Here is a 23,662-nt window from a genome sequence, read left to right on the forward strand (position 1 = left end):
GAGAAGGTTTTATGTTCGTTTGGAGCTATTGAGCATAAATGGTGACTATAGCCATTGCAAAGAAATTTGTTAACTTGTTACAATAACACGCTGTTTGGTTTGCACATTAAAGATTCCCAGATGATCAAAATTCATCTGGGGCACCTCACTACGATATTGTCATCCAAGCATGGATATAGCATCTCAATTGTTAGAACTTAGCAGTGCTATATAGAGGGCAAATATGGGAAAACACACATAGCAGCCCGTTGTCTGTAGTGAGCTCATTTGAATACATCTAGGGGTGCATGAAGGCTGTTGTGTTCAAGAGATTGGAGCGAGCTTGCATAAGAAAAGTCAAAGGGAAGTTAGAAAGAACAAAATTGCAAGTTTTGCATTAAAAATGTTTCATATAACCCTCATAATATGAAGTATTGACAGCAATAACTATGTACAGTAAAACTCGCAGTGTTTCATGTAGTCTCATTGGCTGGAAACATTTAGAGTTGTGCACAAGGAACCTGCAGGAAGCTTTCCATCTGAAGTTGGGCATTTTAGGTAGCCTGCACGTCAGACGGATGGTCTTTTGGTCCACAACAGTCGGGAGCCAGAAACAAATACCTGGATGGCCCATACCTTACCGGCTGGGCTTTTGAGTCAGCTTGAGCTCTTGCTGAGGTGTGTAATGTGGAAAACTAACCACTATAAACTGTCACCTCATAAATGTTTAGAACTTCAGCAAGGACTGAACTGGCGCAAACGGCATAAGGTGAAGTTTTTCAAAAAGGCAAATTATTTTTAACATTTGATAGCCATCATACATGTTTGTCCGTGACAATTTTGGACTTGTTTCCACTATGTACGGTGGTTACTCTCGAACAGTTAACCAGCTCACCAATGTTTACAGCAGTATGAAAGTGCTATCAGTGTTAGTTTGCTGGTTCAAAGTGTTCCCTCTATTGGAGAACTGGGACTTTTGGTTCTTTGCATTTTTGTGTTTTCTGTGTTCCAGTTTTTTTCAACTCCTTTCACCTCGGTGCTGGTTCCTGACAGTCTTGTGGGCAGTAGCATGCACTGCATTGGCAGCTTCATGAGGCATTGCTAGTCAGTAAGGCCCCCTACTTAGCCTATGCCTTGGTGGTGCGATTAGCTTGTGTCCCAGGTTTTATACCAGCTGAAGTGGCTTCCTTTTTAAATTTTATTTTATTGTTAGCATATCTCGATGATGATCATTACCAGAGAGCTGATGCAATGGCCCATGACAACACCTTGCAGCAACCCCACGATGGCAGCTGGAAAGTCCTTGATGTAGCTTTTGCTCCGTGTTCAACTCATGTATGTTCAGTGTGCTGACAGAGCGCTTTGGACGATAGTTAAAGGAATGCAGTACCTTTTTTTTTTCTTCATCAACATTATATGTAAGGATTGCACAAAAGGCAGACTTCACATTTTAACACCTTAAGGGATTCCAGAAGCTAATATCTTCATATAGCATGTGAATTGTCATGTCTTGAAGATTGCATCAAGTTAAGCTTCATTAGCTTTAATTGTTATAATGATTGATGTTAACAATACCAAGACAGTAGCAGGAATCCTAAGATTTCAGGTGACTTGTGGTGGTAGCTGGTAGTTGCAACAGAGGTGGGAATGAGGTCATTTCGTAAACCGTCATCTTCAAACTGCATCATTCATCAATGCTGGACATAGAAAGACGTAGGAAGGAGTCTGTCTTTCTTGTGTTCATGAGTATAGCAGTGAAATTTGAAGGTCATGCGTAACTTTAGTGTTTTTCCTGTAAATTTCATCCTTTGCTCCTAGTTCTGCTATGCAATGATAACACATTCTTACTTCGTTACATGTGACACAGTTTGTTATTTGGTGATTTTTAGAGTCTGCTTTCCTTTTTTTTTTTTCCTCCAGCACCCCAGTTGAAGCTGTCAGATGACCGGCTCAGCGTGACTGGGGAGAAGGGCTACTGCATGGTCAGAGCAACTCATGGTCAGTTCCTTTTTTTTTTGTTATCAGAACAAGAGTAAACTCGGGCAAGGCTGCACATCATCATCATTTAATAACCCTTAAAGGTCGCTGTCGGGGTATTACATAAGGAGGAAGCATACATGAGATAAAGCCAGAAACAGTCACGTGATGTGAATAAAAAAAATACAACGCAACGCTACTGGATACAGAACTTGCACAATGCAGGTAAATACAGCCACAAATATGACAACTACAACCAATGCAAACAATGCAAGGGAAAGATAGAAAGAAAATCATCTAAAATACATTAAGCAGCAAGACCATAATTGTTTGTTAATAATTGCCGAAACTTGGATAGGTTATGTTCCATTACTATGTGGTCAGGGAAACTTTCATTCCTCAATAGCTATTGGCGAAAAATATTTGTTCAGAGTGTTTGTTTGGTACGATTTGGTGGCAGAAAATGCATGGCACATGTACTGTATTTACACGATTGTAAGTCGACCTATATTTTAAAATTTTAAAATTTGAAGGGGGGGGGGGGTTGACTTACAATCGAAATCAAAACATGGCACCACAAAAAAAGTGAGACCAACGGGATATCAAGGGAGCTACAACGTAGTTATAATTTTATGTTTGCTCTACGGTCCTACCCATAGCTTTCCGCTATCCCGCGCGTTTGTTCACTTTTTGGAAGGGTTTTTCAACATTTTTGAAAGTTTTACAGTGCACGCAGCACTCATGGTGGGGTGTCGATAGTTCATGGAAGTGCCGCTGTTCCATTTGCGGCGGCACCCTCAGAACAGCGGTGCTTGCGAGGAGTATTGATAGTTCATGGAAGAGCAGACGCCGCTCACGTGTTTCTCTTTCCCTGTAGCTCTTCCGTGTAGGCCACGTGCTACTTCCATGCTTCCTCGGTCGTCATGAGTGCTCCACATAGTGGTCCGAGTCCACTAAACATTCGGCGCTCGTTCACAGCAGCGTTCAAGAGGGCTGCCATCCTTTACACTGAAGAGACAAATAACTGTGCGGCAGGCTGCAAGTTCGATGTTTCTTAATTATTTCGTTGTGGCAGAAAAGTGGCTAATTTACAGTGCTTCCAGAAAACTTTTTTCTCTTGAACAACGAATCGCATTTAACATTACTATACATAAAATCATAGCTTATTGCTGTGGCTTTTCATATAAAAAAGGGCTGTGCTGTGAGAGTTAGAATTATTCACATTTTATTTGTCAAATAAACAAAAAAGTACACATAAAAGCATAAACAAAGAGAAATCAATGACTGTGCTTAGCCAGAAAATTATTTTCAGAATTCTGAAATATACAAACTGTTACTAGGCCCCTTAGCTATGCTTCCAATATATATCAATCCTGTACACTATGTATTGCATTTATCGGGGCCCACCAATCTAGCAGCCTTGATGGCTGTGCCACTCGCCGAAGCAGTCCCGTGAGGGCAAGAAGCAAAGGTATATTTCACAAGTGGAGCAGTAGATGTTTGTTCTGTTCCGTGTCTTTGTTTTTTCATAGCAGATTTTGCAATTTCTCCTCTTCTTCATTCTTTTTGGTTGGTGCTGAACGGGGTCCAAGGGTGAGAAGGGGGGTAAGAAAGGAGCACAAGCTTGTTCGACTTCATCATGCTCAAATATCTGCTGAATCAATTCTTCCCTAAATGCAAGCTGGTCAAAGTAGGTGCTTCGAGAAAGCTCTCAAACTGTTGGGTTGTCTTTTCGGTGCTGCTGGAACAGTATGAAACTGTTCAAGCATGCGATGTCCACACAGTGAAAAAACAGCGTCTTCCACCAACGTATGTATTTTCTAAGGACGTTGTATGTGGCAATTATTTGTTCTGATTTGCCCACGCCTAATATCCCAGCATTGTAGTCGTGGACAAGGAGTGGCTTTTGGATGACTCTCAGAGCCCATTGGCACCCCCTTTTCTCTGTTCTCTTGGCGGGCACATGCTCATTTGCTGTGTGCATCGTGCTCATCAAGTTTACAGCACGCCAGTCTTTCCATTGCATGTAAAGGATGTTACCATCACGAATCCATCGAACATCTCCACGCTGTGCCCTTTTTCCCCATGATGAGTCTTTCAACTCGGCTGGAAAGCAGCGACGATCTTTGAGCATTGTTCCGCATGCAAGAGTCTTGTGCTTGAGGAGGTGTTCAAAAAGTTTTTTTGAAGTGTAGAAGTTATTTATGTAAACTTTGTAGCCTTGATCAAGGTACTTTGTGCAAAGCTTGTTCACGACGTCAAAGGCTAAGCCATGTGGTCCTGGTGCCTCACGCTTGCCAGTATACACAGAAAATTGAAGGGTGTATCCAGCTCTTGAATCTGCCAGCACCCAGAGTTTATATCCAAATTTCGTCACCTCGTCTCGGATGTATTGTCTTATACCTGATCGAGCCTTTGATTTTACCCTGCGTTCGTCAATGGCGAGGTCGCACTGTGGTTGAAACAAATTTGCAGATTCTTGATTGATGTTATCCAGAAGCCAGGATACCCTCCAAGTCTTGCCAACAGATGCTGCAGCTGCCAAGTCTTCTGGATCCCCTACACTTAGGAACGACAGCAATGAGAAAAAAACGGACCCTTGGCATAATATTTCGCGAGAGAAGATTACTAACTATTGCTGTTGTGCAGTCGTGGCACTTCGACAAGTGCCACGACTTCGAATAAGTGCAGTCGTGGCACTTCGACAACTCCCATGTAGATGATTATTCCGATAAGTCTCAGCATCTCCAGTGGAGTGACTTCCTCCCAAGAGCCATCATGTCGAGAGTATGTTGGTCGGTCCAAAATATGCATCCAGGCATATTTATTTGTGTTCCCACACAGAGTTTTCATCACCTCGGTAGTAAAAAAAAAGAAAGAGTAAAAAATCCAGCACTCTTGAGAATCGACGCGCATCGCTCTGCAGCGCTGCTCCGACATGGGCACCAGGCTGTCTCGTGGGCGAAAACTGAATACGGCGCGGTGTATTTGGCAAAATATCCTGTCCGTAGGTTGTTGAGACCCTAAACACAAAAATAAAACTGCAGTCGTCAAATCTGAAGCACGTTTTTGTATAATTACAGCGCAAATTCAAAAAGGAAACTTACCTGCGAGCACCTGTTGTCGTTCGAGGCACTTGAACTGGGGCGTCTTCATCAGAGCTAAGAGAGATAGAAAACATTTATTTGGACTGTCGAGGGGGTTGCTCTTGAGGTCGAGTGGGTGGTGTCCTCATTCTAGGACTCCACTGGCCATGGCTGCTGCTCGACGTACTTGCTGGACGAAAGCTTCTTGTCCCGCCAGGGTATCGCTGGTCAGCTGTACCTCCCACCGCTCAAATGACGTGCTAGGCGCCTTTAAGTGTTGAGGTTTGCCCCCGCACCCCCACGAGATGTGAAAGAGTGTAGGTCGTGTGTCGCCGCACCAGGGGCAGAGCTAAAATCTGATCATCAGACATCGTTACTTGAACCATCACTGCTGCTTGGATCATAAAAATCAGCAGCAGAAGCGGCTGAATGAAGTGTTGGAACAGGAGTCATTTGTAGCGGCGCAGCGCCTATGGGATGCCATTCTATTCTCACTGAACTTGAAACTACCTTCAGTTCAAATTTCACTTCCAGCCGGGCCTCCCCACGGGGGGAAAAAAAAAAAAAAAAAACGAAACTGAAAAAGGAGTTCTCAATGAATCCGCCAGATGGAGTTAGTTGTCAGTAGCGTGGCGGTTTTAAATTTTGTGGGGAGATTCAGTCATCGGAACTCAGTGTCCGATGGTCTATGGTGCCGTACTGAAAGAGTTAATGGGTGGTGCGAGAGTGGCGACTGCAGCGAAGCAAAATTTTCACCTGTGATGGCAAGCGAAGAGGTTTCCGCGGGCCGAAGTTGGGACGCTTTCTGGAGCTGAAGGCCAAGCTTGCGGCATACGTCGCTAAAATGCGTGATCGGTCCCTGCCAGTGACGTGCGACATGGTCATGAGACAAGCCTGGATCTTCACCTTTTAAGGATCTGCTTCACCATGAGTACGAGTGGCTAGCGGCAGAAGACCGCGAACTTACGCCAACTGGACATGTCAAAAGAGCCTTCCTGATGGCTGTGTGTGGTTGGTTGCTTTCGGTGTGGACTTATGTATGCAAAGGCGGAATTTTGCTGGACGACGATGTGCTGTGGGACCGTAGCAGCAATGACGATGGCAGCACTAGTGAGGACAACTAGTCCAGTGACCATGCCAGCTACTAATAAATTTTCATTATGGAACGCGCCCGCGGGTATGCTCTTCATTCTTTTTTCCCGGTCACACGTGATATGGGGGTGTCGACTTACAATCGTGTAAATGCGGTATGTGAGAAGTTGTAGTAAAGCTTTTGCAACTAACACATATGCAAGATTTTGTGACAATACTCCAAAGGGTGACTGTTTAGTGGATGGCTTAATGCTACTAACACTTAATCAATAGTCATATTTAGAAGCAGTAAAATGGGCTGCACAGTTCTGGACAGCTTCAAGTAGGTCAACAAGGTAGGCTTGATGAGGGTTCCATATTACTGATGTGAATTCCAGTTTTGTGTGGGTAAATGTATTGTACTCCGGTTTCCGAAGTAAAAGAGGTAACATTGACAGGGAACTTCTAATGAATCCAACAAATTTGTTAGTTTCAGCAGCTAGATTTTGGATATACATACAGTTAAACTTCAATATAACGAATTTCAGTATAACGAAATTCTCGGTGTAACGAAGTATTTAACTTTTCATAACCTCTTGTCCATAGAACACCATGTATTTAGAACCTCAATATTATGAAGTGTGTTTGTATGAGATTTCAATATAACAAAATTTCACTGCCGCTGCGAAGGAATGCCGAGACAATAAATGGAAACTTCCACGGATGCAGATGGTGATGGTGATTGAATTACCAGCGGCTGTTTGCAAATGCACCTCTGAAACCACGCAACAAGAGCGACCGCTGAAGTGGAGCCGCATCATGTTTAATATAAAGTCCAAGTGCAATAAGATCCTATTGCGCCCTGCGTGTTGTGTGCTTTGGGTGTGAGTGAAAGTGCCAGCGTGAGACAAGAAAGATGCTGGTTTCACGAGTGACGCCTTCTCACGTGAGCAAAGGGAAAGAGGGGGGGGAGCTCGCTCGCGGTAATGCAATCAAGTGCGCCCGAGGGGAGGGGGGGCAGAGTAAGTTGGCACGCATTTTGATTTCTGGTGCGCATCTCGGCTGTGGCTGCGCATGGCTGTAAGCATAGCTGAGCGCATACGCAGCCGCGTACCCTGCTTTAAAGGTAATCTGCCGTGTGTGCAAAGAGTGGGCGTGCCGAGACAGTGTGGCACCATGTAAGCTCTCTTCCCGAGTGCTTAGTATTGGAGGTTGCGTAATCTCGAGTTTTGGTGACCCGTTTTAGCGAGAGGCAGATGACTCATTTCGCTTCCCACTACCAGCGTTTTTCCTGATAGCGTCGTCCCAATGCGTGCGACACTATCAGCTACGGGGGCGGAGTGCATGTGAAAGTGTGGCTGGCTTTGCTCAGTATCATACCACCAATGTGAAGATATGTTGACATACCTGGTATGAAACGGTATCACTCGTCGCCGTCTACAAAATGTATCAAAATGCATTGTTTTCTCATTCAAGTTTGTTTTTTTCGATTGCCCGATAATTAGGAAAATTTCCATCTAAGAAAAATAGATTGGCGACTGTACTTATTTGCATAAAAGGTCGAGTTTCAATATAGCAAAATTTCTATATAACAAAGCAAATTGCTGATTTTACTGACTTTGTTATATCGAGGTTTTACTGTGTTCTGACCATGTAAGTTTGCTAGTGATGGTATCTGCAAGAAATAAGGAAATGAGATTACAGTAGTCTGTACCTCCTACTGTGCCTCATTCTGGTGTTGATGTCTTTTCTACAAACAGTGTGTGGTTTGCCACGGCCACTCGGAGCCTGCATGGCTTGTTCCTGTTAACTTCTACAGTTCTAGAAATGTATAATTGGAGGACTCAGTGTGAGTGGATCCAACCACAGTAGCAGTTGTATTTCCTAGTTATAGGTATTTTCTTTTCTTGGTACCAAATTACTTAATGAGAATTGGGCAATTAATTATTATTGATTTCAGTGCTAAGATCCTAACTAGAAGGCTGTAAAGCATCTGAGTCAACACATCTGAGGAAACCTGCATAACTGTGCCTGTTGCACTTGACGTCACTGTGACATCATGAATGTGTAAATTGTACAGATGTGATTTCTCCATTGTAATTAAGGCACAATGGCGTCATGATGCGAGTTGGTCATCTGCCCTGCTAGGGCACCCTGCTCTGCTACTGTTACTAAAGTTATTTAATGCTGAGGGAGATCTTTAGTTTGTCACTGAAACAAGCTGCACTAACTTTCATCGAAAAAAGCTTTAGGGACAAGTTTACATGGGGAAGCACATGTTAATGCAGCATGTCATTTTCTTCTGATAATCTGCATGCCAACAAAAGCACAGCAAATGAGCCATTACATTTCAGTGTAGGGCTCGTTTATTGATTGCCTGACATAAAAGCCCTGAAGGACTGCTTGAAATTTTCATATTCTCTTCTCTCGACAATACACGTAGGTGCCTAGTGAAGTTGGGTGCACTAGTGCTTAGATGCCTAGATATAGCTGCCACAAAGAAAGCAGACAAGGACAAGAACAGGCACGAAGGCAATTGTTTGTGTCTGTTTTTTGTTGTCCTTGTCTGCTTTCTTCGCACTGGCTATACCATGATGCAGGTACTACTTGTTTTAGTGTACTATAGGATCACACAATCTGCTATCTCTGCGATGTGCCTTGGTAAGTGGCAGCTTGCATCATTAGCAAGAGGCAAAATGTTAACACATGCAGCATTTGTGCTTACTGTCCATCACTCAGCCGGCTAGCAAGTTCAGTGCAAGAAATGTGTGCAGACCTTGCTTTTTAAAGAGATACTAAGGAGAAACACTAAAACAGTTCAACCTCATTATAACCAAGTCGCATCGGACACAATAATGCCTTCATTATAGTATCCAGACGATGAGCAAAACGAGAACAAGCTGAAAGCAGGAGCCAACGTTTCGACAAGTGGACTTGTCTTTTGCAAGGCGACATATGCTTTCCTCGGCACAGTATATATAGGTAGGGCTCTTCCAAAGGGGAGAGGGGGTAAGGCGGGTGGGCGCAGCAACGAGCAAAGGTGTAGAATTGAGAATAAAGGAGCGCTTAGCACAAGGCCAGTGACACAGCCGTCTGTCAGCCACGTGTCAATGGCCGTGTGTCAGCCGGTGTGTCAACGGCGTGTTCTGTTCTGCTGCTCTCAGTTCTGCAATGCTTGCTTGTGCACTAAAGATTGGAAAAATGAGATGATGAGACAGGGAAATGTGTGGCCAGGAAGGAAGTAAGACTTGAAGCTTTAATATTATAGCAGGTGGCTCTCTTTATAGGAGAACAAATGTAAGGCTTGGTGAGCAAAGTTGTCTCACAAGAGCAGCATATGTGTGTTGGAGCACTTTTACAATTTTGTCAGAGAACTGTGTAAAAAAATTGCTGGCTCTCTCACAATACAGAGTAGATGTAAGCATAAATGGCAACTGGCAAAGCAGGTTGGTTGTAGATGATACTAGCCACAATCTTAAAATTGGTGTAGTGCATGTTCACAACGACACACCCCACCACACCACAATGCACCACACCGCACCACGCCATACTGTGTACTGGTCCATAGGGATGCTGCCCAGATAGAAGAAGAAAACTGGCTAAAGGTGGCACAACAGGCAGTGAAAGACACCAGGGAGACAGTGCACTGCCCAGCTAGAAGGAAAACGCCTGAAGGAGGTGCCACACAGCATGGCGCCATCTCGAGGTGACGTAAAGCCCGTGCTGTGGAACTCACAGACTGCTGGTTTTCAAACGAGCACAGGCAACCCTATCTCAGCGCCAAAAGATGACAATGAAGTGTATGGTGCCCTGTATCTGCCTTTTGAACGTCGCTATTGGAAATGACAAATAAAACTTCAGTGTACTAGAAGTTACAGCTTGAGTGATATTGTGAACAAACATTAGGAAGAACTCGGAAGCAATATTTTTTAACTTGTTGGGGCAGTAACTAGCATATCTACTGTGGTCCTGTACAAAGGGTTGGGGGCCAGAGACCGCATTTTTAAAAGTTTTGACTAGTTGCCCGGTTGATCTCATTTTGTTCTCGCAACTTGCCCGGATGGTCTCATTTGAGCACCTGGATAACGGCTCTGGCTTTTTGGCTCAAGGTCACTTGAAGGTCACCGACAATGGGAGCTAAGAGCATTTCATACTTAAAATCATCTGATACCAACACTGGCCACGTTGTTTGTGCCTTGCAGGTGTGGAAGAGGGTGCCTGGTATTTTGAAGCTACCATTGAAGACATGCCTGAGAACTGTGCCACTCGTATTGGCTGGTCTCAAGAGCTTGGTAAGAAGCAGTGGCCACTGCATTGTCCTCTGTTTTCTGTTTGTAGCATTGTCTCTATTTTTGGTTACTGCAAAGTTCTTCAAAGAAAGTGTCAAGGTTATCGTAGTGCATTCCTAAGTAAAACATTAGTATTGATTTTAATTACTTTGATGCTTTAGTTATGTCTTCATTTTGCTTGTTACAGTAGCTCAGTGGCTATGTATGGCATGCGCTGATGAGTAACAAGATTCCAGGTTCAGTTCCAGCTGCAGCAGCCACATGTAAATGGGAGCGGTATGCAAAAACACATTTGTAATGTGCATTGAGTGAACATTAAAAAAAAATTCGCCGATGGTTACGATACGTACTAATGCTAAATTAGAGCGCAGCTCTGTACATGTTTTCATTTTGCTATATATTGGCTGGCGCAGACAATGTCTCGTGTGGCACATTCCAAACAGAGTGAAGTGTGGCGTGACTGCCTCATTAATCAGGAGATCACAACAGGCAGCGCATGGGTGACGTGTGGGCATGATTCACAGCAGTCGCCGCAGACAGACCTTTGCTCTTGCAGTGCTTTGTTTCCATGTATGGTATTGGTGGTGTCATGATTTAACAGATGGCGTGTGCTACTCTGGCACCATTTTGTAGCCATTGACGCCACAGAGCCCGTCTTGCGCAGCACTGTGCTTTTCTTCTCACACTTTCGTCATACCCTCCTCCTCCATTTTCCGTGCACCCTCCTCTGCTGCTTGCCTCCTCATGCTCTCTTTGCTCGTTTGCTCGGTTACGAGGGAGAACGCCGAAGCTGACGCTTGCCATAGGAACGGGTGCATTAGAGCTTCAATCTAAGACCCCTGGTGGTGAAAATTAATCTAGAATACCCCAAGACGGCATGCCTCATAAGCAGATCACAGTTTTGACACGTAATACCTCAGAATTTAATTTTAATATAATGACTTTGTTTTGCCAGCAAGAAGACCATGAAAATGGCCTACAGCATTCACTTTTGTTTTCTTGTCACTTAGCGATTTCAGTGTCCAATGCTTGAGGTCATAAATATATACAGTAGAACATCATTAATACGATCCCGTTCCATACGATTTCCCGGTGCCAATGTTCTCAGTGGAGAACGCAAAAAATGACTCAATACACTTACACTTCTTTTTTGCCAATTAACTCTTTCCCTACCATGGGGAAAATGTTTTTTTTTTTTTGTAGGTTACGCCAGATTTTTTTTTTTCTGTAGAAACTACTGCACTCAATATTTTATGTAATACATAAACAGAAAGCAGAATGAATGCACTTTTTACACATAAATGTTTTATTAACGAGATATATGTCATAAAGAAGGTATAAATTGCCAGAATCAAGATTGTGGGATAAAATTAAATAAAGTTTGTAAAGACACGTGTGTGTCTACTAAAAAAATATAATAAAAATTATGAGATATACAAAATGTATTGCCATCTAATCGGCAATCTCCGAAAACATCAAAATTTTTCATTGAACAGGTATTCCACTACAAAAATTTGACTGCAAGCACTACAGTTGGGCGGGCTGGGCTGCAGCCGCTGATGTTCTGGGCTGGCTTGCGTCGTTGTCGCTCTCAAAGTTCGACGAAAAGGCATCGTCCTCAGAATTGCTGCTGCTTGATCTAGCGATAAAATCAGCTGCAGACGCAGCAGAATCACGAGATCTGCGATGCGCCGCTCCTGGAGGTGGCCATTTTTGCTTTCTACTTTGACGATCGTGTAACTTCGGAGTGCGTTCAAAAATTACCGCCTGGTGAGAAAAAAAACGAACTGCTTAGAAAACAAAAATATAGTTGTCCTTCTTATGTCCAATGGCGCAGTGTGTCTATGAGCCGCGTCGAAATCACGAAAGCGGTGTTTCAAACTATCGTTAGCGGGATAATGATGCCCAATGAGTGCGATACGGAAAGAGTTAATACGTTCCCGGAAAACACTAACTTTCTGTACAATTTCCAGTATATTGGTAAAATGCGATCATAAGATGCGTATCCTGGCTGTGAGATCCCATTTAAACAAGAAAAGTTGCAGGGCACGTGCAATTGAGAGCAGCAGGTGCCCACAATTTCAGCTTCCCAGCAGTACTCGCCTGCCCGTGTCACGCGAAAATGCAGCCGTACACTCGGTTTCCTGTTCCGGTACCAGCAAATCTCTTTGCGAGTTGTCGCACGTGCCTGTTCACAGCTATCGCTGCCAGACCATTGCGATACGCATCTTCACCTATCTGTCTCACAGCATGTGTGGCGTAGGAAGTGTACTGCACACTTTCATAGGAGAAAACCCAAATTTACCACTGTTCCCTGCTGCAGGCAATTCGAAGTGAACAGCATGTTTCGCTTTGGTGGCATCATATTCGTGGATTGTCCAGTAGCTTGATTTCATTTCTGTTTCCCATGGCCATTTTAATATGACAACACACGTTTTGGGTCGCTCGGCCCCCAGAAGCTCAATGCGCATCAGCGTATTGTGCCACAACAATTCTCGCCAAGCGGGCATGTCAAAACTTCCAGCCAAAATGCATGCCCAACAAAGCTGCTGACCCAGGCTGAAGTCAAGGATCGTGACCGTTAGCTTGCCGAAGTGGTAAGAATGATGCTTCGCGCTTTTTGAGCCGCTTGGACCCCACCAGATCGCAGGCATTGGTGTCTCATGCTGGAACACTTCGCATTATGTAGATGTCAACTACAGTTGGTGTCTGCCAAATGTTTTAGCGACTGCAGATTGTATGTTATTCCAGTGAGTACGTTCGTTTCTCGGAATTTTTTCCAGAACATATAAATGAGGCTCTACTGAACATAGATGCTGCTTTATTGCGGGGTTCTGAAACACTCAGCCCTCCAAACCCTTGTATGTGGCATGCATGACTGCTTTGATTTTTCCGCCACTTTGTCCAACTTGCGTTGCTGAAAGCTTAGCCATCTGTTTCTGTTTCCTGAATGGGCCACAATGGGAACCGTGTGGTGCACTAAGCCTGCAGTACTAAGTGTGCAGCTTCATTTCACTTGTTTGAGATTTGTGCTGCTTTGCTGAGATGGTTTAGGGCTAGAGAAAGCCATTTGCTGAGCTCCTGTTTTGCATTGGTGTGAAATCTGTAGTTTTTTGAGGCAAGGCAGCTAAGCGAGTTGTGCCTTCCTCGTCCAACAGGCTATGAAACCAAGGGAAGTATAGGTGAAATTAAGGGTGTTCTTTCATCTGTCATAATAATTAAATTGGAAGAAAAAAAAACTTGGCCAAATTGCCTGCGCGTTAGTTTAGGTAAAGAAGTGATGGCTTGGCCATGAGTGGTACTGGCTAACACTTCCAGGGTTAGGTTTACTGCACGTACACAAATATTCAAGAAAGTGGACGGGAGAGGGCGAGACATTGGTAAAGCATCACATATGCCATACGGTGGTCGTGCGTTCAACTCTCTCTGGGGACAGTTAGTTTTTTTCTTGCACTTTCATTTCTCTTATTATTATTATTATTATTATTATTATTATTATTATTATTATTATTATTATTATTAATTCTACATTTCAGTTTGAAAAGTTACACACTTAATTTACCCTATGCTTTCCTTGGCTTTGTCTGTTAGATTCACTTGGTTGTTCAAACACTTTTTGCATTAATATACACTTCTCTAAAATTAATCTAAGGATGTGGCAACCAAGTTAAATAACCCTGGTAGAAGCATCAAATTGAACTGATGCAAATAAAATGTGTCGCTGGTTATGATTGCACTATGGTGACACTGAGCACAATTCAAGCTGAGATTGCAGAACTTTTGAAGTTTAAATTTTTGGTTAGCATTTGGTTATGTAGGCTAGGCAATCATTTTACCTAGAAATTGTTTATTAGGTCTATAGTCTTATTTTGATTGGCTTATAACCATCTGACAGTCTCAGAATTGTTTTTGCCCACATAGTGTTCACCTCATTTTTTTTTCTTGTTCATCGTTTTGCTCCATGTTACCAGGCAACTTGCAGGCTCCCTTGGGGTACGACCGTTTTGGTTATGCCTGGCGGTCTCGCAAAGGCACGAAGTTCCACGAGAGCCGTGGCTACCACTACCACGATGGAGGTTATGGCACTGGAGACACACTCGGTTTCCTCATCGAGCTGCCACGAAGAAAAGAAAAAGAAGGGCAGCTCTCTCTGCCAGATGCTTTTAAAGACAGGGTGAGCAAAATAATGGCTTAGCCAGGTTTGTTGGCATGACGACATTATATGGCAAGTGGCGCAAACATGGGACAATGACTAGGAAAGGATCATGTGAGCACTGACTTCCAACTAATGTTTATTGTGAAGTGGCAAAGGATATAAGCAGCAAACTGGCACAAAAAGTACATGCGTAACTAAGGGAACTCTTTGCACCTGCAACAAATGTATAGTTACTTTCTTATCACGACAGTTTTCTGCTTACCATATTTGCTCAGTTCTAAGGCACATTATTTTCTGGAAAAAGTTTACTAAAAAATTATGTGCACGTTACGCTAGGGTACGAAACCAAAACTACTAGTGGGGGCGAGGACTTACGGAGTCGCCATCTGTCGGTAGAGCCTCGCTTGCATAGTATGAGGGATAATGCAGTGCGCTCCTCATAGATTTGGCTGTTGGCGCTCAATAAAAACACCGCGCGGGCACCCTCGTGGACATTTCTGTAAGTATTCTCAAAACGAGGGAAGTTTTCTTGCGGTCAAAATTATAATCTTAGGCAAACAGAAAGCACAGTATATTTTACAGACGCTATTTGTTTACTGAATACGTACAGTGAACGCCCACTGCCCGCGGTCGCCGCGATGGAATCCCCCTACCCAGCTTCTTGCGTGAAAGGTAGGCATTCGCATAGAGTAAACTATGTAAAGTATGTTCTTATAGTGGGCTGTCTGTGTAACCAAATGGGGCATAAAGAATGAAGCCTCAGTGCAGCAATCCCACGGGTTCACAGCGACTGGCTGAGCTTTAGGCCACAACATATGAGCATTTGACAGTACACAAGGAACCATTGTTGCATGGACTATGAGAGCTGTTCAAAAATAATTTCGTCATAACTAGAGACTTTGACGTCTACGGCGACTTGTGATGTGCTGTCGCGACGATTCAATCTTTTTTTTTTCTTCTAAATTCTTGGACATTTCAACATCATTATTTCTCAAGTTTTGTAGCTCTGTATGTGTATCAGTCGTTTCAGCGAGCAATTTCCCACTTTATTTTTCTTAATCCAGTACATTCATTGTTTGGTAACACAAGCATGAGCATATGCCATGCCTTTTTTTAATGTGCTTCTTACCGTTCCCTCTCCATTCCAGTGAACTTGCCAGTATCTTATATCAACAAGTTCATAGACCAAAGCTTCATGACATTAGCCGAGCTGCGTGTGTGGGCAAAATTTTCAGTGCGTGCTTTCTGGCACTCACCACGAACATCACAGCCCCGACGTCGTAGCAGAAATCTTCCTTGGGGAAATGCTTGCTGCACACCCGAGTTGTAGCCGATGGCTGCTTGCCGGTTCTAAATTTCCTGATCCAAGGTTCGCGCAGCTTCTTGTCCTGCGGGTATGTCTGAAGGCTGACACCAGGCTCCGTTTCATATGTCCGGCACTTCGACACCGACCAGTAGTCTACCATGTCGGACACCTTGAAAGGCAGCCACTACCTATTATAGTCCTTTCAAGTGTTATTTAGCAGACACCCAAAGCATGAAAACCTCCCCACTTAATCAGAACTGCAGCGCATGTGGGACTTGAAACTTTCGTTTTCAGCTCGCTTTGGTGCTTCCGAAACAGTCGACACCGGTGCTGTGGCCACGTGATCCCTCATACCATGTCACACCAATAGCGGCGCCAGCTTTTGCAGTGGTAGAGCTCGCCCCCAATATTGAGAAGCTATTGTCATTAGTTGTTCAGTGTAGCGTTCCAGTGCACTCCAGTCCACACGTTGCTGCAGCTGTGATGGCTGTGGTAGCTTTGTGCCTCCTGTGTAAGTTCGCTAGGCTGCCTTAGTCTCCTAGGTGTTTGAAAAATGTGGTATCTCAAATGCACCAAAGATGAGATGCTATGGCATCTTGATAGGGCTTAGAAGACCTCCAACAGCCGTGATGCTCTGTCCACTGTAGCTCAAATGCAAAAAAAACTTTTTTTGTCCAAGTGAGAACAAATTGCCATACTGTCACTCTTACCGTGAAAAAAAAAATTGAGTGAACAAACAGAGGCATCAACCAAATGGCCTAGTGATGCACTCTTTTGCAATGAAAGGCATTGCATAAATACTATGTCCAAATTAACATGACTTCGATGCCATTCAATAATGCATATGCTTGCTGGGACTACAGAGTGAATTCGAATGATCCAAATTCTCGTATTAACAAGGGTAGAATTGCTTGCACTATATAACAATATAACAAACGAACAAACTACTACTAATAATAATAATATAATAATATAAATAATATTGTTACGGGAAGGAAGAAGTGCACGTCTATTCACAGATGGCTTTCTAATGGTGAGCCAACAGGCGTAGAGCAGCCAAAACACCAAACTCTTCTTCATCGACTCGAAGGCCACCACCAGTGTCCTCTTCTTCCCCTAATTACAGACTGTGACATCACCCCCGTTGGAAAAAGCACCTTATTGATGTGGCTCATCTGTCCACTACAGAAACAATGTTGTGTGGGAGGAAGACATTGTGAGAAAGCAGGACTGCAATCGCGAGAGTAAGGACATAGTCTCCGTCAGGTACAGGTGGGCAGGCTAAAACAGTGATGCAGGTTGCTGCTAGAGACGGGAGGCGAATAAAATTCGCAGAACAAAGCTGAGTTGAAGCTTGAGCAGGAAGGTCAACGGGAAGGGGTAGGTCAAGTTGTACAACACCGGCTGAACAGTCAATCAGAGCAGAATGGGCAGTCAAAAAGTCGAGTCCGAGGATCACATCGTGAGGGCAACAGTTGAGCACACTAAATGAAACGGACGTGTGGCGGTCGGCGTCACTCACACGTGCAGTACACATTCCAAGCACAGCTAGAGTTCCACCGTCGGCGACCTGGAGCAGTCGAGTCGGACCAGGAGTAAGTACTTTCTTCAAGCGCATTCGAAGCTCGGCACTCATGATGGGAATTTGCGCTCCAGTGTTGATGAGTGCTGTAATGAGCAAACCATCCATCTCCACGTCCAGAAGGTTCCAGTCAGTAGGCAGGGTCAGCAGAGGAATTTCAGGCCAGGGTGCTAGAGCAGCGTCACCTCCAGGAGATGCCCCAGTTAGTTTCCCGTCGGAGAGCGCCGACGATAAGCTGGGGACGGCGAGCGACACAGCTGGGGCGAGCGGGAGCGGCGAATGTATAGTGATGGCAAACGGCTAGTTGCAGTGGCTCGAACATTGTCAGGTGCGTCTTCAACCTCGGTGGAGAATGCAGGCGGACAAGGATTCAGTGGAGAGCGGCGGTAGGCGGGGAAGCTTGGTCGAGAGTAGGCTGGCCAGGAACTTCGACAGTGGCGGGAGATGTGGCCCACACGTCCACCATAAAAGCAGATGGGTCTATCATGTGTACACCATTCGGCCGGGTTGCGATAGCTCGTATATGGACCGTATTGGCTCCGGTGAACCGGGGCAGAGACAGCAGGTGAAGCAAAGTCAGGATGGTTGGCAGAGCAGATGGACGGAAGACCCACATTGGCAAGCTCTTGGTGAATGACCGACTGAATGAGAGACATGAGAGACCGGGAATCGTCAAAGCACTGCGTCACTGGTGTGGCAGGAGACGCTACTTCAATTTATCGCCGGACGATGCGTGTGGCGTTCTCGAAGGACGTGGGCGCACGCGGTGGACAAATGTCTTTGGACGTCGATGAAGCTGCGGTATTGGGTAGACGCGTAAAGTGTTGAACTATGCGGCGGCTCTTCGCATCTTCAAAGTGGCGACATTCGTGAATGATCTCATTTACAGTTGTTATAATCTTGTAAACAAGAAGGTTAAACGCGTCATCTGCGATGTCTTTTAATACGTGGCTGACCTTGTCTGCCTTTGCCATATTATTATCCACCTTGTGGCAAAGAGCAAGGACGTTGTGGATGTACGCCACGTAAGATTCAATGGATGTCTGTGCACGGGTCTCAAGGTCCTTCTTAGCAGCACGTTGGCGGCCAACGAGCTTTCTGAACAAATTTCTAAGCTTCTGTTTGCACTGGTCCCAGCTTGTAAACTCTTCTTCATGGGTTTCGAAACAGACCCATGCTGTTTTCTTTAGGTAGAGTATTATATTATCCAGCATAAACGTGTTATCCAACTTGTTGTGTGCGCTGACCCGTTCGTAAGTGTGCAACCAGTCATCGACGTCAACATTGTCAATCGTGAGTCGTGAGGCTGGTCCAGGATGACCGTCGGTGGCAACGACGGGGCCATGGTTGAAGGCTCTTCTTCGGATGACATGGCGGCCAGATTATGTCCGCTGCAAAGCTCCATCTTGCGCATGTGATTGCCCCGCACCTCCACCAATGATGTTATGGGAAGGAAGAAGCACACATCTATTCACAGATGGCTTTTTAATGGCGGAGCCAACAAGCATAGAGCAGCCAAAACACTAAACTCTTCTTCGTCGTCTCCAAGGCCACCATCAGCGTCCTCTTCCCTTAATTACAGACTGTGACAATATACTAATAATACTACTAATACTACTACTAATACTACTACTAATAATAATACTAATAATAATAACAAACTGACTAGGAAGAAATATATATATATATATATATATATATATATGTATACAGTAGAACCTTGTCGATACAATCCTGTTGCGTACAATTTCCTGGCACCAAGGTTTATGATCGAGAACACAAAAAAAATGGCCCATTACAGTTACGCTTCTTTTTTACCGGTTTATACATTTTCAGAAAACACAATCTCTCGGTTCAAACGTTCAATACATCGCCAAATTGCAATCGTATCATATCTTTAAGGCTGCTATATTCCATCGAAACAAAAAAAGGCATAAGACATGTGCTATCAAGAACAGTAGCCTCCCGCCACAGCAGCTTCATTGCAATACTTGCCCACCTCTCTCACGGGAAAGCGCTGGGGCACACTGAGTTTCCTATTCTGGCACCAGTAAATCTGCTCCCAGTTCGTTGCATGCCGCATTCACAGCTAACGTCACCAACACTATTACAATAAGCATCCTCACCTATCTGTTTCGCAGTGCGTAAGGTGTATTGTCGTTGGAAGTGTACTGCACACATTTAATAGGCGATAATGCAAACGAGCCACTGTTCCATGCTATAGGCGGCGCAATGTGAGCATCATGTTTCACTCTGGTGGCATCATAGGCATCGTATTCCGGGGTCGCCCACCAGCTCAATTTCATTCGCATTTTCTGTTGTCATCTTTACACGATAAGAAAATGTCCACGTGCATCTTGGGTTGGTTGAGCCGCACCAGCTCGATGTGCGTCAGCATTTCGTGCCACAACAATTCGCGCCAAGTGGGCATGTCGAAATTACCCCCCAAAATGCCTGCTCGAAGGAGCTGCTGACCCAGGCTGAATTCTAAGAGCACAAACGTAGCTTGCTGAAGCCGCAAGGACGACAATATGTTTTTTGAGCCACTCTGGCCCCACTAGCTTGGTGCCCGTCAGCGCTCGTGCTGCAACCATTTGCACAACACTTTGCATTACATAGATGTCAACTACGTTTGAGTTTAGACAAATTTTTCAGTGACTTTGGATCGTATGTTTTTCCAGTTGGTACGTTCTTTCTCTCATTTTTTCCCATAACCTATTATAAGGTTCTACTGTTTAGTATACTGTATATATTCATGTAAGGGATGCACTTAATAACAATAAGCGCACCCCCAACTTCACTCTTGAAAATTTGTTTTTTTGTTTTCTCCTATATAATAATCTCATCAAAAACGTTGCTCCTGTGCAGTCCCACAATCAAACAGCTGTGCTGTAGTTTTTCTAATAGACTAGAAGCTTTTACTCTCGAGTATGTGTTTAGAGCAAGCACACTTAATCTCGCTGCCCATCATCATCATCAGCAGCAGCAGCCTGGTTACGCCCACTGCAGGGCAAAGGCCTCTCTCATACTTCTCCAACTACCCCGGTCATGTACTAATTGTGGCCATGTTGTCCCTGCAAACTTCTTAATCTCATCCGCCCACCTAACTTTCTGCCGCCCCCTGCTACGCTTCCCGTCCCTTGGAATCCAGTTTGTAACCCTTAATGACCATCGGTTATCTTCCCTGCCCATTACATGTCCTGCCCATGCCCATTTCTTTTTGATTTCAACTAAGATGTCATTAACACGTGTTTGTTCCCTCACCCAATCTGCTCTTTTCTTATCCCTTAACGTTACACCCATAATTCTTCTATCCATAGCCTGTTGCATCGTCCTCAATTTAAGTAGAACCCTTTTCGTAAGCCTCCAGGTTTCTGCCCCATACATGAGTACTGGTAAGACGCAGCTTTTATACACTTTTCTCTTGAGGGATAATGGCAACCTGCTGTTCATGATGTGAGAATGCCTGCCAAACGCACCTCAGCCCATTCTTATTCTTCTGATCATTTCAGTCTCATCATCCGGATCCGCGGTCACTACCTGCCCTAAGTAGATGTATTCCCTTACCATTTCCAGTGCCTCGCTACCTATCGTAAACTTCTGTTCTCTTCCGAGACTGTAAAACGTTACTTTAGTTTTCTGCAGATTAATTTTTAGACCCACCCTTCTGCTTTGCCTCTCCAGGTCAGTGAGCATGCATTGCAATTGGTCCCCTAAATTACTAAGCAAGGCAATATCATCAGCGAATCACAAGTTGCTAAGGTATTCTCCACCAACTGTTATCCCGAATTCTTCCCACTCCAGGTCTCTGAATACCTCCTGTAAACATGCTGTGAAAAGTATGGAGAGATCGTATCTCCCTGCCTGACGCCTTTCTTTATCGGGATTTTGTTGCTTTCTTTATGGAGGACTACGGTGGCTGTGGAGCCGTTATAGATATCTTTCAGTATTTTTACATATGGCTCGTGTACACCCTGATTCCATACTGCCTCCATGACTGCTGAGGTTTCGACTGAATCAAGCGCTTTTTCGTAATCATTGAAAGCTATATATAAGGGTTGGTTATATTCTGCACATTTCTCTATCACCTGATTGATAGTGTGAATATGGTCTATTGTTAAATAGCCTTTACGGAATCCTGCCTGCGCCTTTGGTTGACAGAAGTCTAAGGTGTTCCTGATTCTATTTGCGATTACCTTAGTAAATACTTTGTAGGCAACAGACAGTAAGCTGATCGGTCTATAATTTTTCAAGTCTTTGGCATCCCCTTTCTTATGGATTAGGATTATGTTAGCGTTCTTCCAAGATTCCGGTATGCTCGAGGTCATGAGGCATTGTGTATACAGGGTGGCCAGTTTTTCTAGAACAGTGTGCCCCCCATCCTTCAACAAATCTGCTGTTACCTGATCCTCCCTAGCTGCCTTCCCCCTTTGCATAGCTCTCTAGACGTTCTTTACTTCTTCCGGCGTTACTTGTGGGATTTCAGATTCCTCTAGACTATTCTTTCTCACATTATCTTCGTGGGTGCCACTGGTACTGTATAAATCTCTATAAAACTCCTCAGTCACTTGAACTATCTCATCCATATCAGTAACAATATTGCCGGTTTTGTCTCTTAACGGATACATCTGATTCTTGCCTATTCCTAGTTTCTTCTTCACTGCATTTAGGCTTCCTCCGTTCCTGAGAGCATGTTCAATTCTATCCATGTTATAGTTCCTTATGTCAGCTGTCTTAAGCTTGTTGATTTACTTCGAAAGTTCTGCCAGATCTATTCTGGCTGTAGGGTTACAGGCTTTCATACATTGGCGTTTCATGATCAGATCTTTCGTCTCCTGCGATAGTTTACTGGTATCCTGCCTAACGGAGTTACCACCGACTTCCGTTGCACACTCCTTAATGATGCCCACAACATTGTCGTTCATTGCTTCAACACTAAGGTTCTCTTCCTGAGTTAAAGCCGAATACCTGTTCTGTAGCTTGATCTGGAATTCCTCTATTTTCCCTCTTACCGCTAACTCATTCATCGGCTTCTTATGTACCAGTTTCTTCCATTCCCTCGTCAGGTCTAGGCTACTTCGAGTTCTTGCCATCATATGGTCACTGCAGCGCACCTTGCCGAGCACGTCCACATCTTGTATGATGCCAGGTTTAGCGCAGAGTATGAAGTCTGTTTCATTTCTAGTCTCACCCTTTGGGCTCCTCCACGTCCACTTTCGGCTATCCCGCTTGCGGAAGAAGGTATTCATTATCTGCATATTATTCTGTTCCGCAAATTCTACTAATAACTCTCCCCTGCTATTCCTAGAGCCTATGCCACATTACCCCACTGACTTGTCTCCAGCCTGCTTCTTGCCAACCTTGGCATTAAAGTCGCCCATTTGTATAGTGTATCTTGTTTTCACTCTACCCATCGCCGATTCCACATCTTCATAGAAGCTTTCGACTACCTGGTCATCATGACCTGATGTAGGGGCGTAGACCTGTACAACCTTCATTTTGTACCTCTTATTAAGTTTCACAACAAGACCTGCCACCCTCTCGTTAATGCTATAGAATTCCTGTATGTTACCAGCTATATCCTTATTAATCAGGAATCTGACTCCTCATTCTCGTTTCTCCGCTAAGCCCTGGTAGCACAGGACGTGCCCGCTATTTAGCACTGTATATGCTTCTTTTGTCCTCCTAACCTCACTGAGCCCTATTATATCCCATTTACTACCCTCTAATTCCTCCAATAACACCTATAGACTTGCCTCACTAGATAATGTTCTAACGTTAAACGTTGCCAGGTTCACATTCCAATGGCGGCCTGTCCGGCCTGTCCGCTGCCCATCACTGTGTTGGAAATGTTTAATAATGCCACGTGAAAAATACCAAGGTTATGTAAATTAAATTCTGCAGCTAACTTGTTGCTCCTTTTCTGCCTGTTTTTGGATTTGCTGTGTGTAATGGGCCCTAAGTCTAAGTTATACACTTGCTGTGGGACAGAGGTCATCTACTTGCAAAACTGAAACGCTGATCAGATATTGATAAACTTTGACATGCCAATGAGCAGTATGGTCAAGAAAGGAGGCGCACATTGTGCTTGTGAAAATAAAAGGGGCAGAGAAGCAGCGCTTCAACATGTTTGCAATAGCGGCAGATGATCGGAAGTGGCTGGTAGGGTGAGCTGTAGTGGAGCATGCCTTGATGTGTATGAAGCGGCCAGTGGAG

The 23,662-nt window shown here is 44.3% G+C and overlaps 1 protein-coding gene across 2 annotated transcripts in view; it reads left to right on the forward strand.

Annotated features, from left to right (window-relative positions):
* Positions 1 to 23,662, forward strand: part of ash2 (Set1/Ash2 histone methyltransferase complex subunit ash2) — a 109,105-nt gene that overhangs the window by 45,824 nt on the left and 39,619 nt on the right. For both annotated transcript variants that reach the window (XM_075686413.1, XM_075686422.1), the window contains exons 10-12: positions 1,900 to 1,977; positions 10,316 to 10,405; positions 14,374 to 14,576. In XM_075686413.1, the coding sequence (XP_075542528.1) occupies positions 1,900 to 1,977; positions 10,316 to 10,405; positions 14,374 to 14,576 (371 nt within the window). The remainder of the gene's footprint in view (positions 1 to 1,899; positions 1,978 to 10,315; positions 10,406 to 14,373; positions 14,577 to 23,662) is intronic.

Source organism: Dermacentor variabilis, chromosome 1, assembly GCF_050947875.1.
Source record: "Dermacentor variabilis isolate Ectoservices chromosome 1, ASM5094787v1, whole genome shotgun sequence".
Classification (NCBI taxonomy): Eukaryota; Metazoa; Arthropoda; class Arachnida; order Ixodida; family Ixodidae; genus Dermacentor; species Dermacentor variabilis.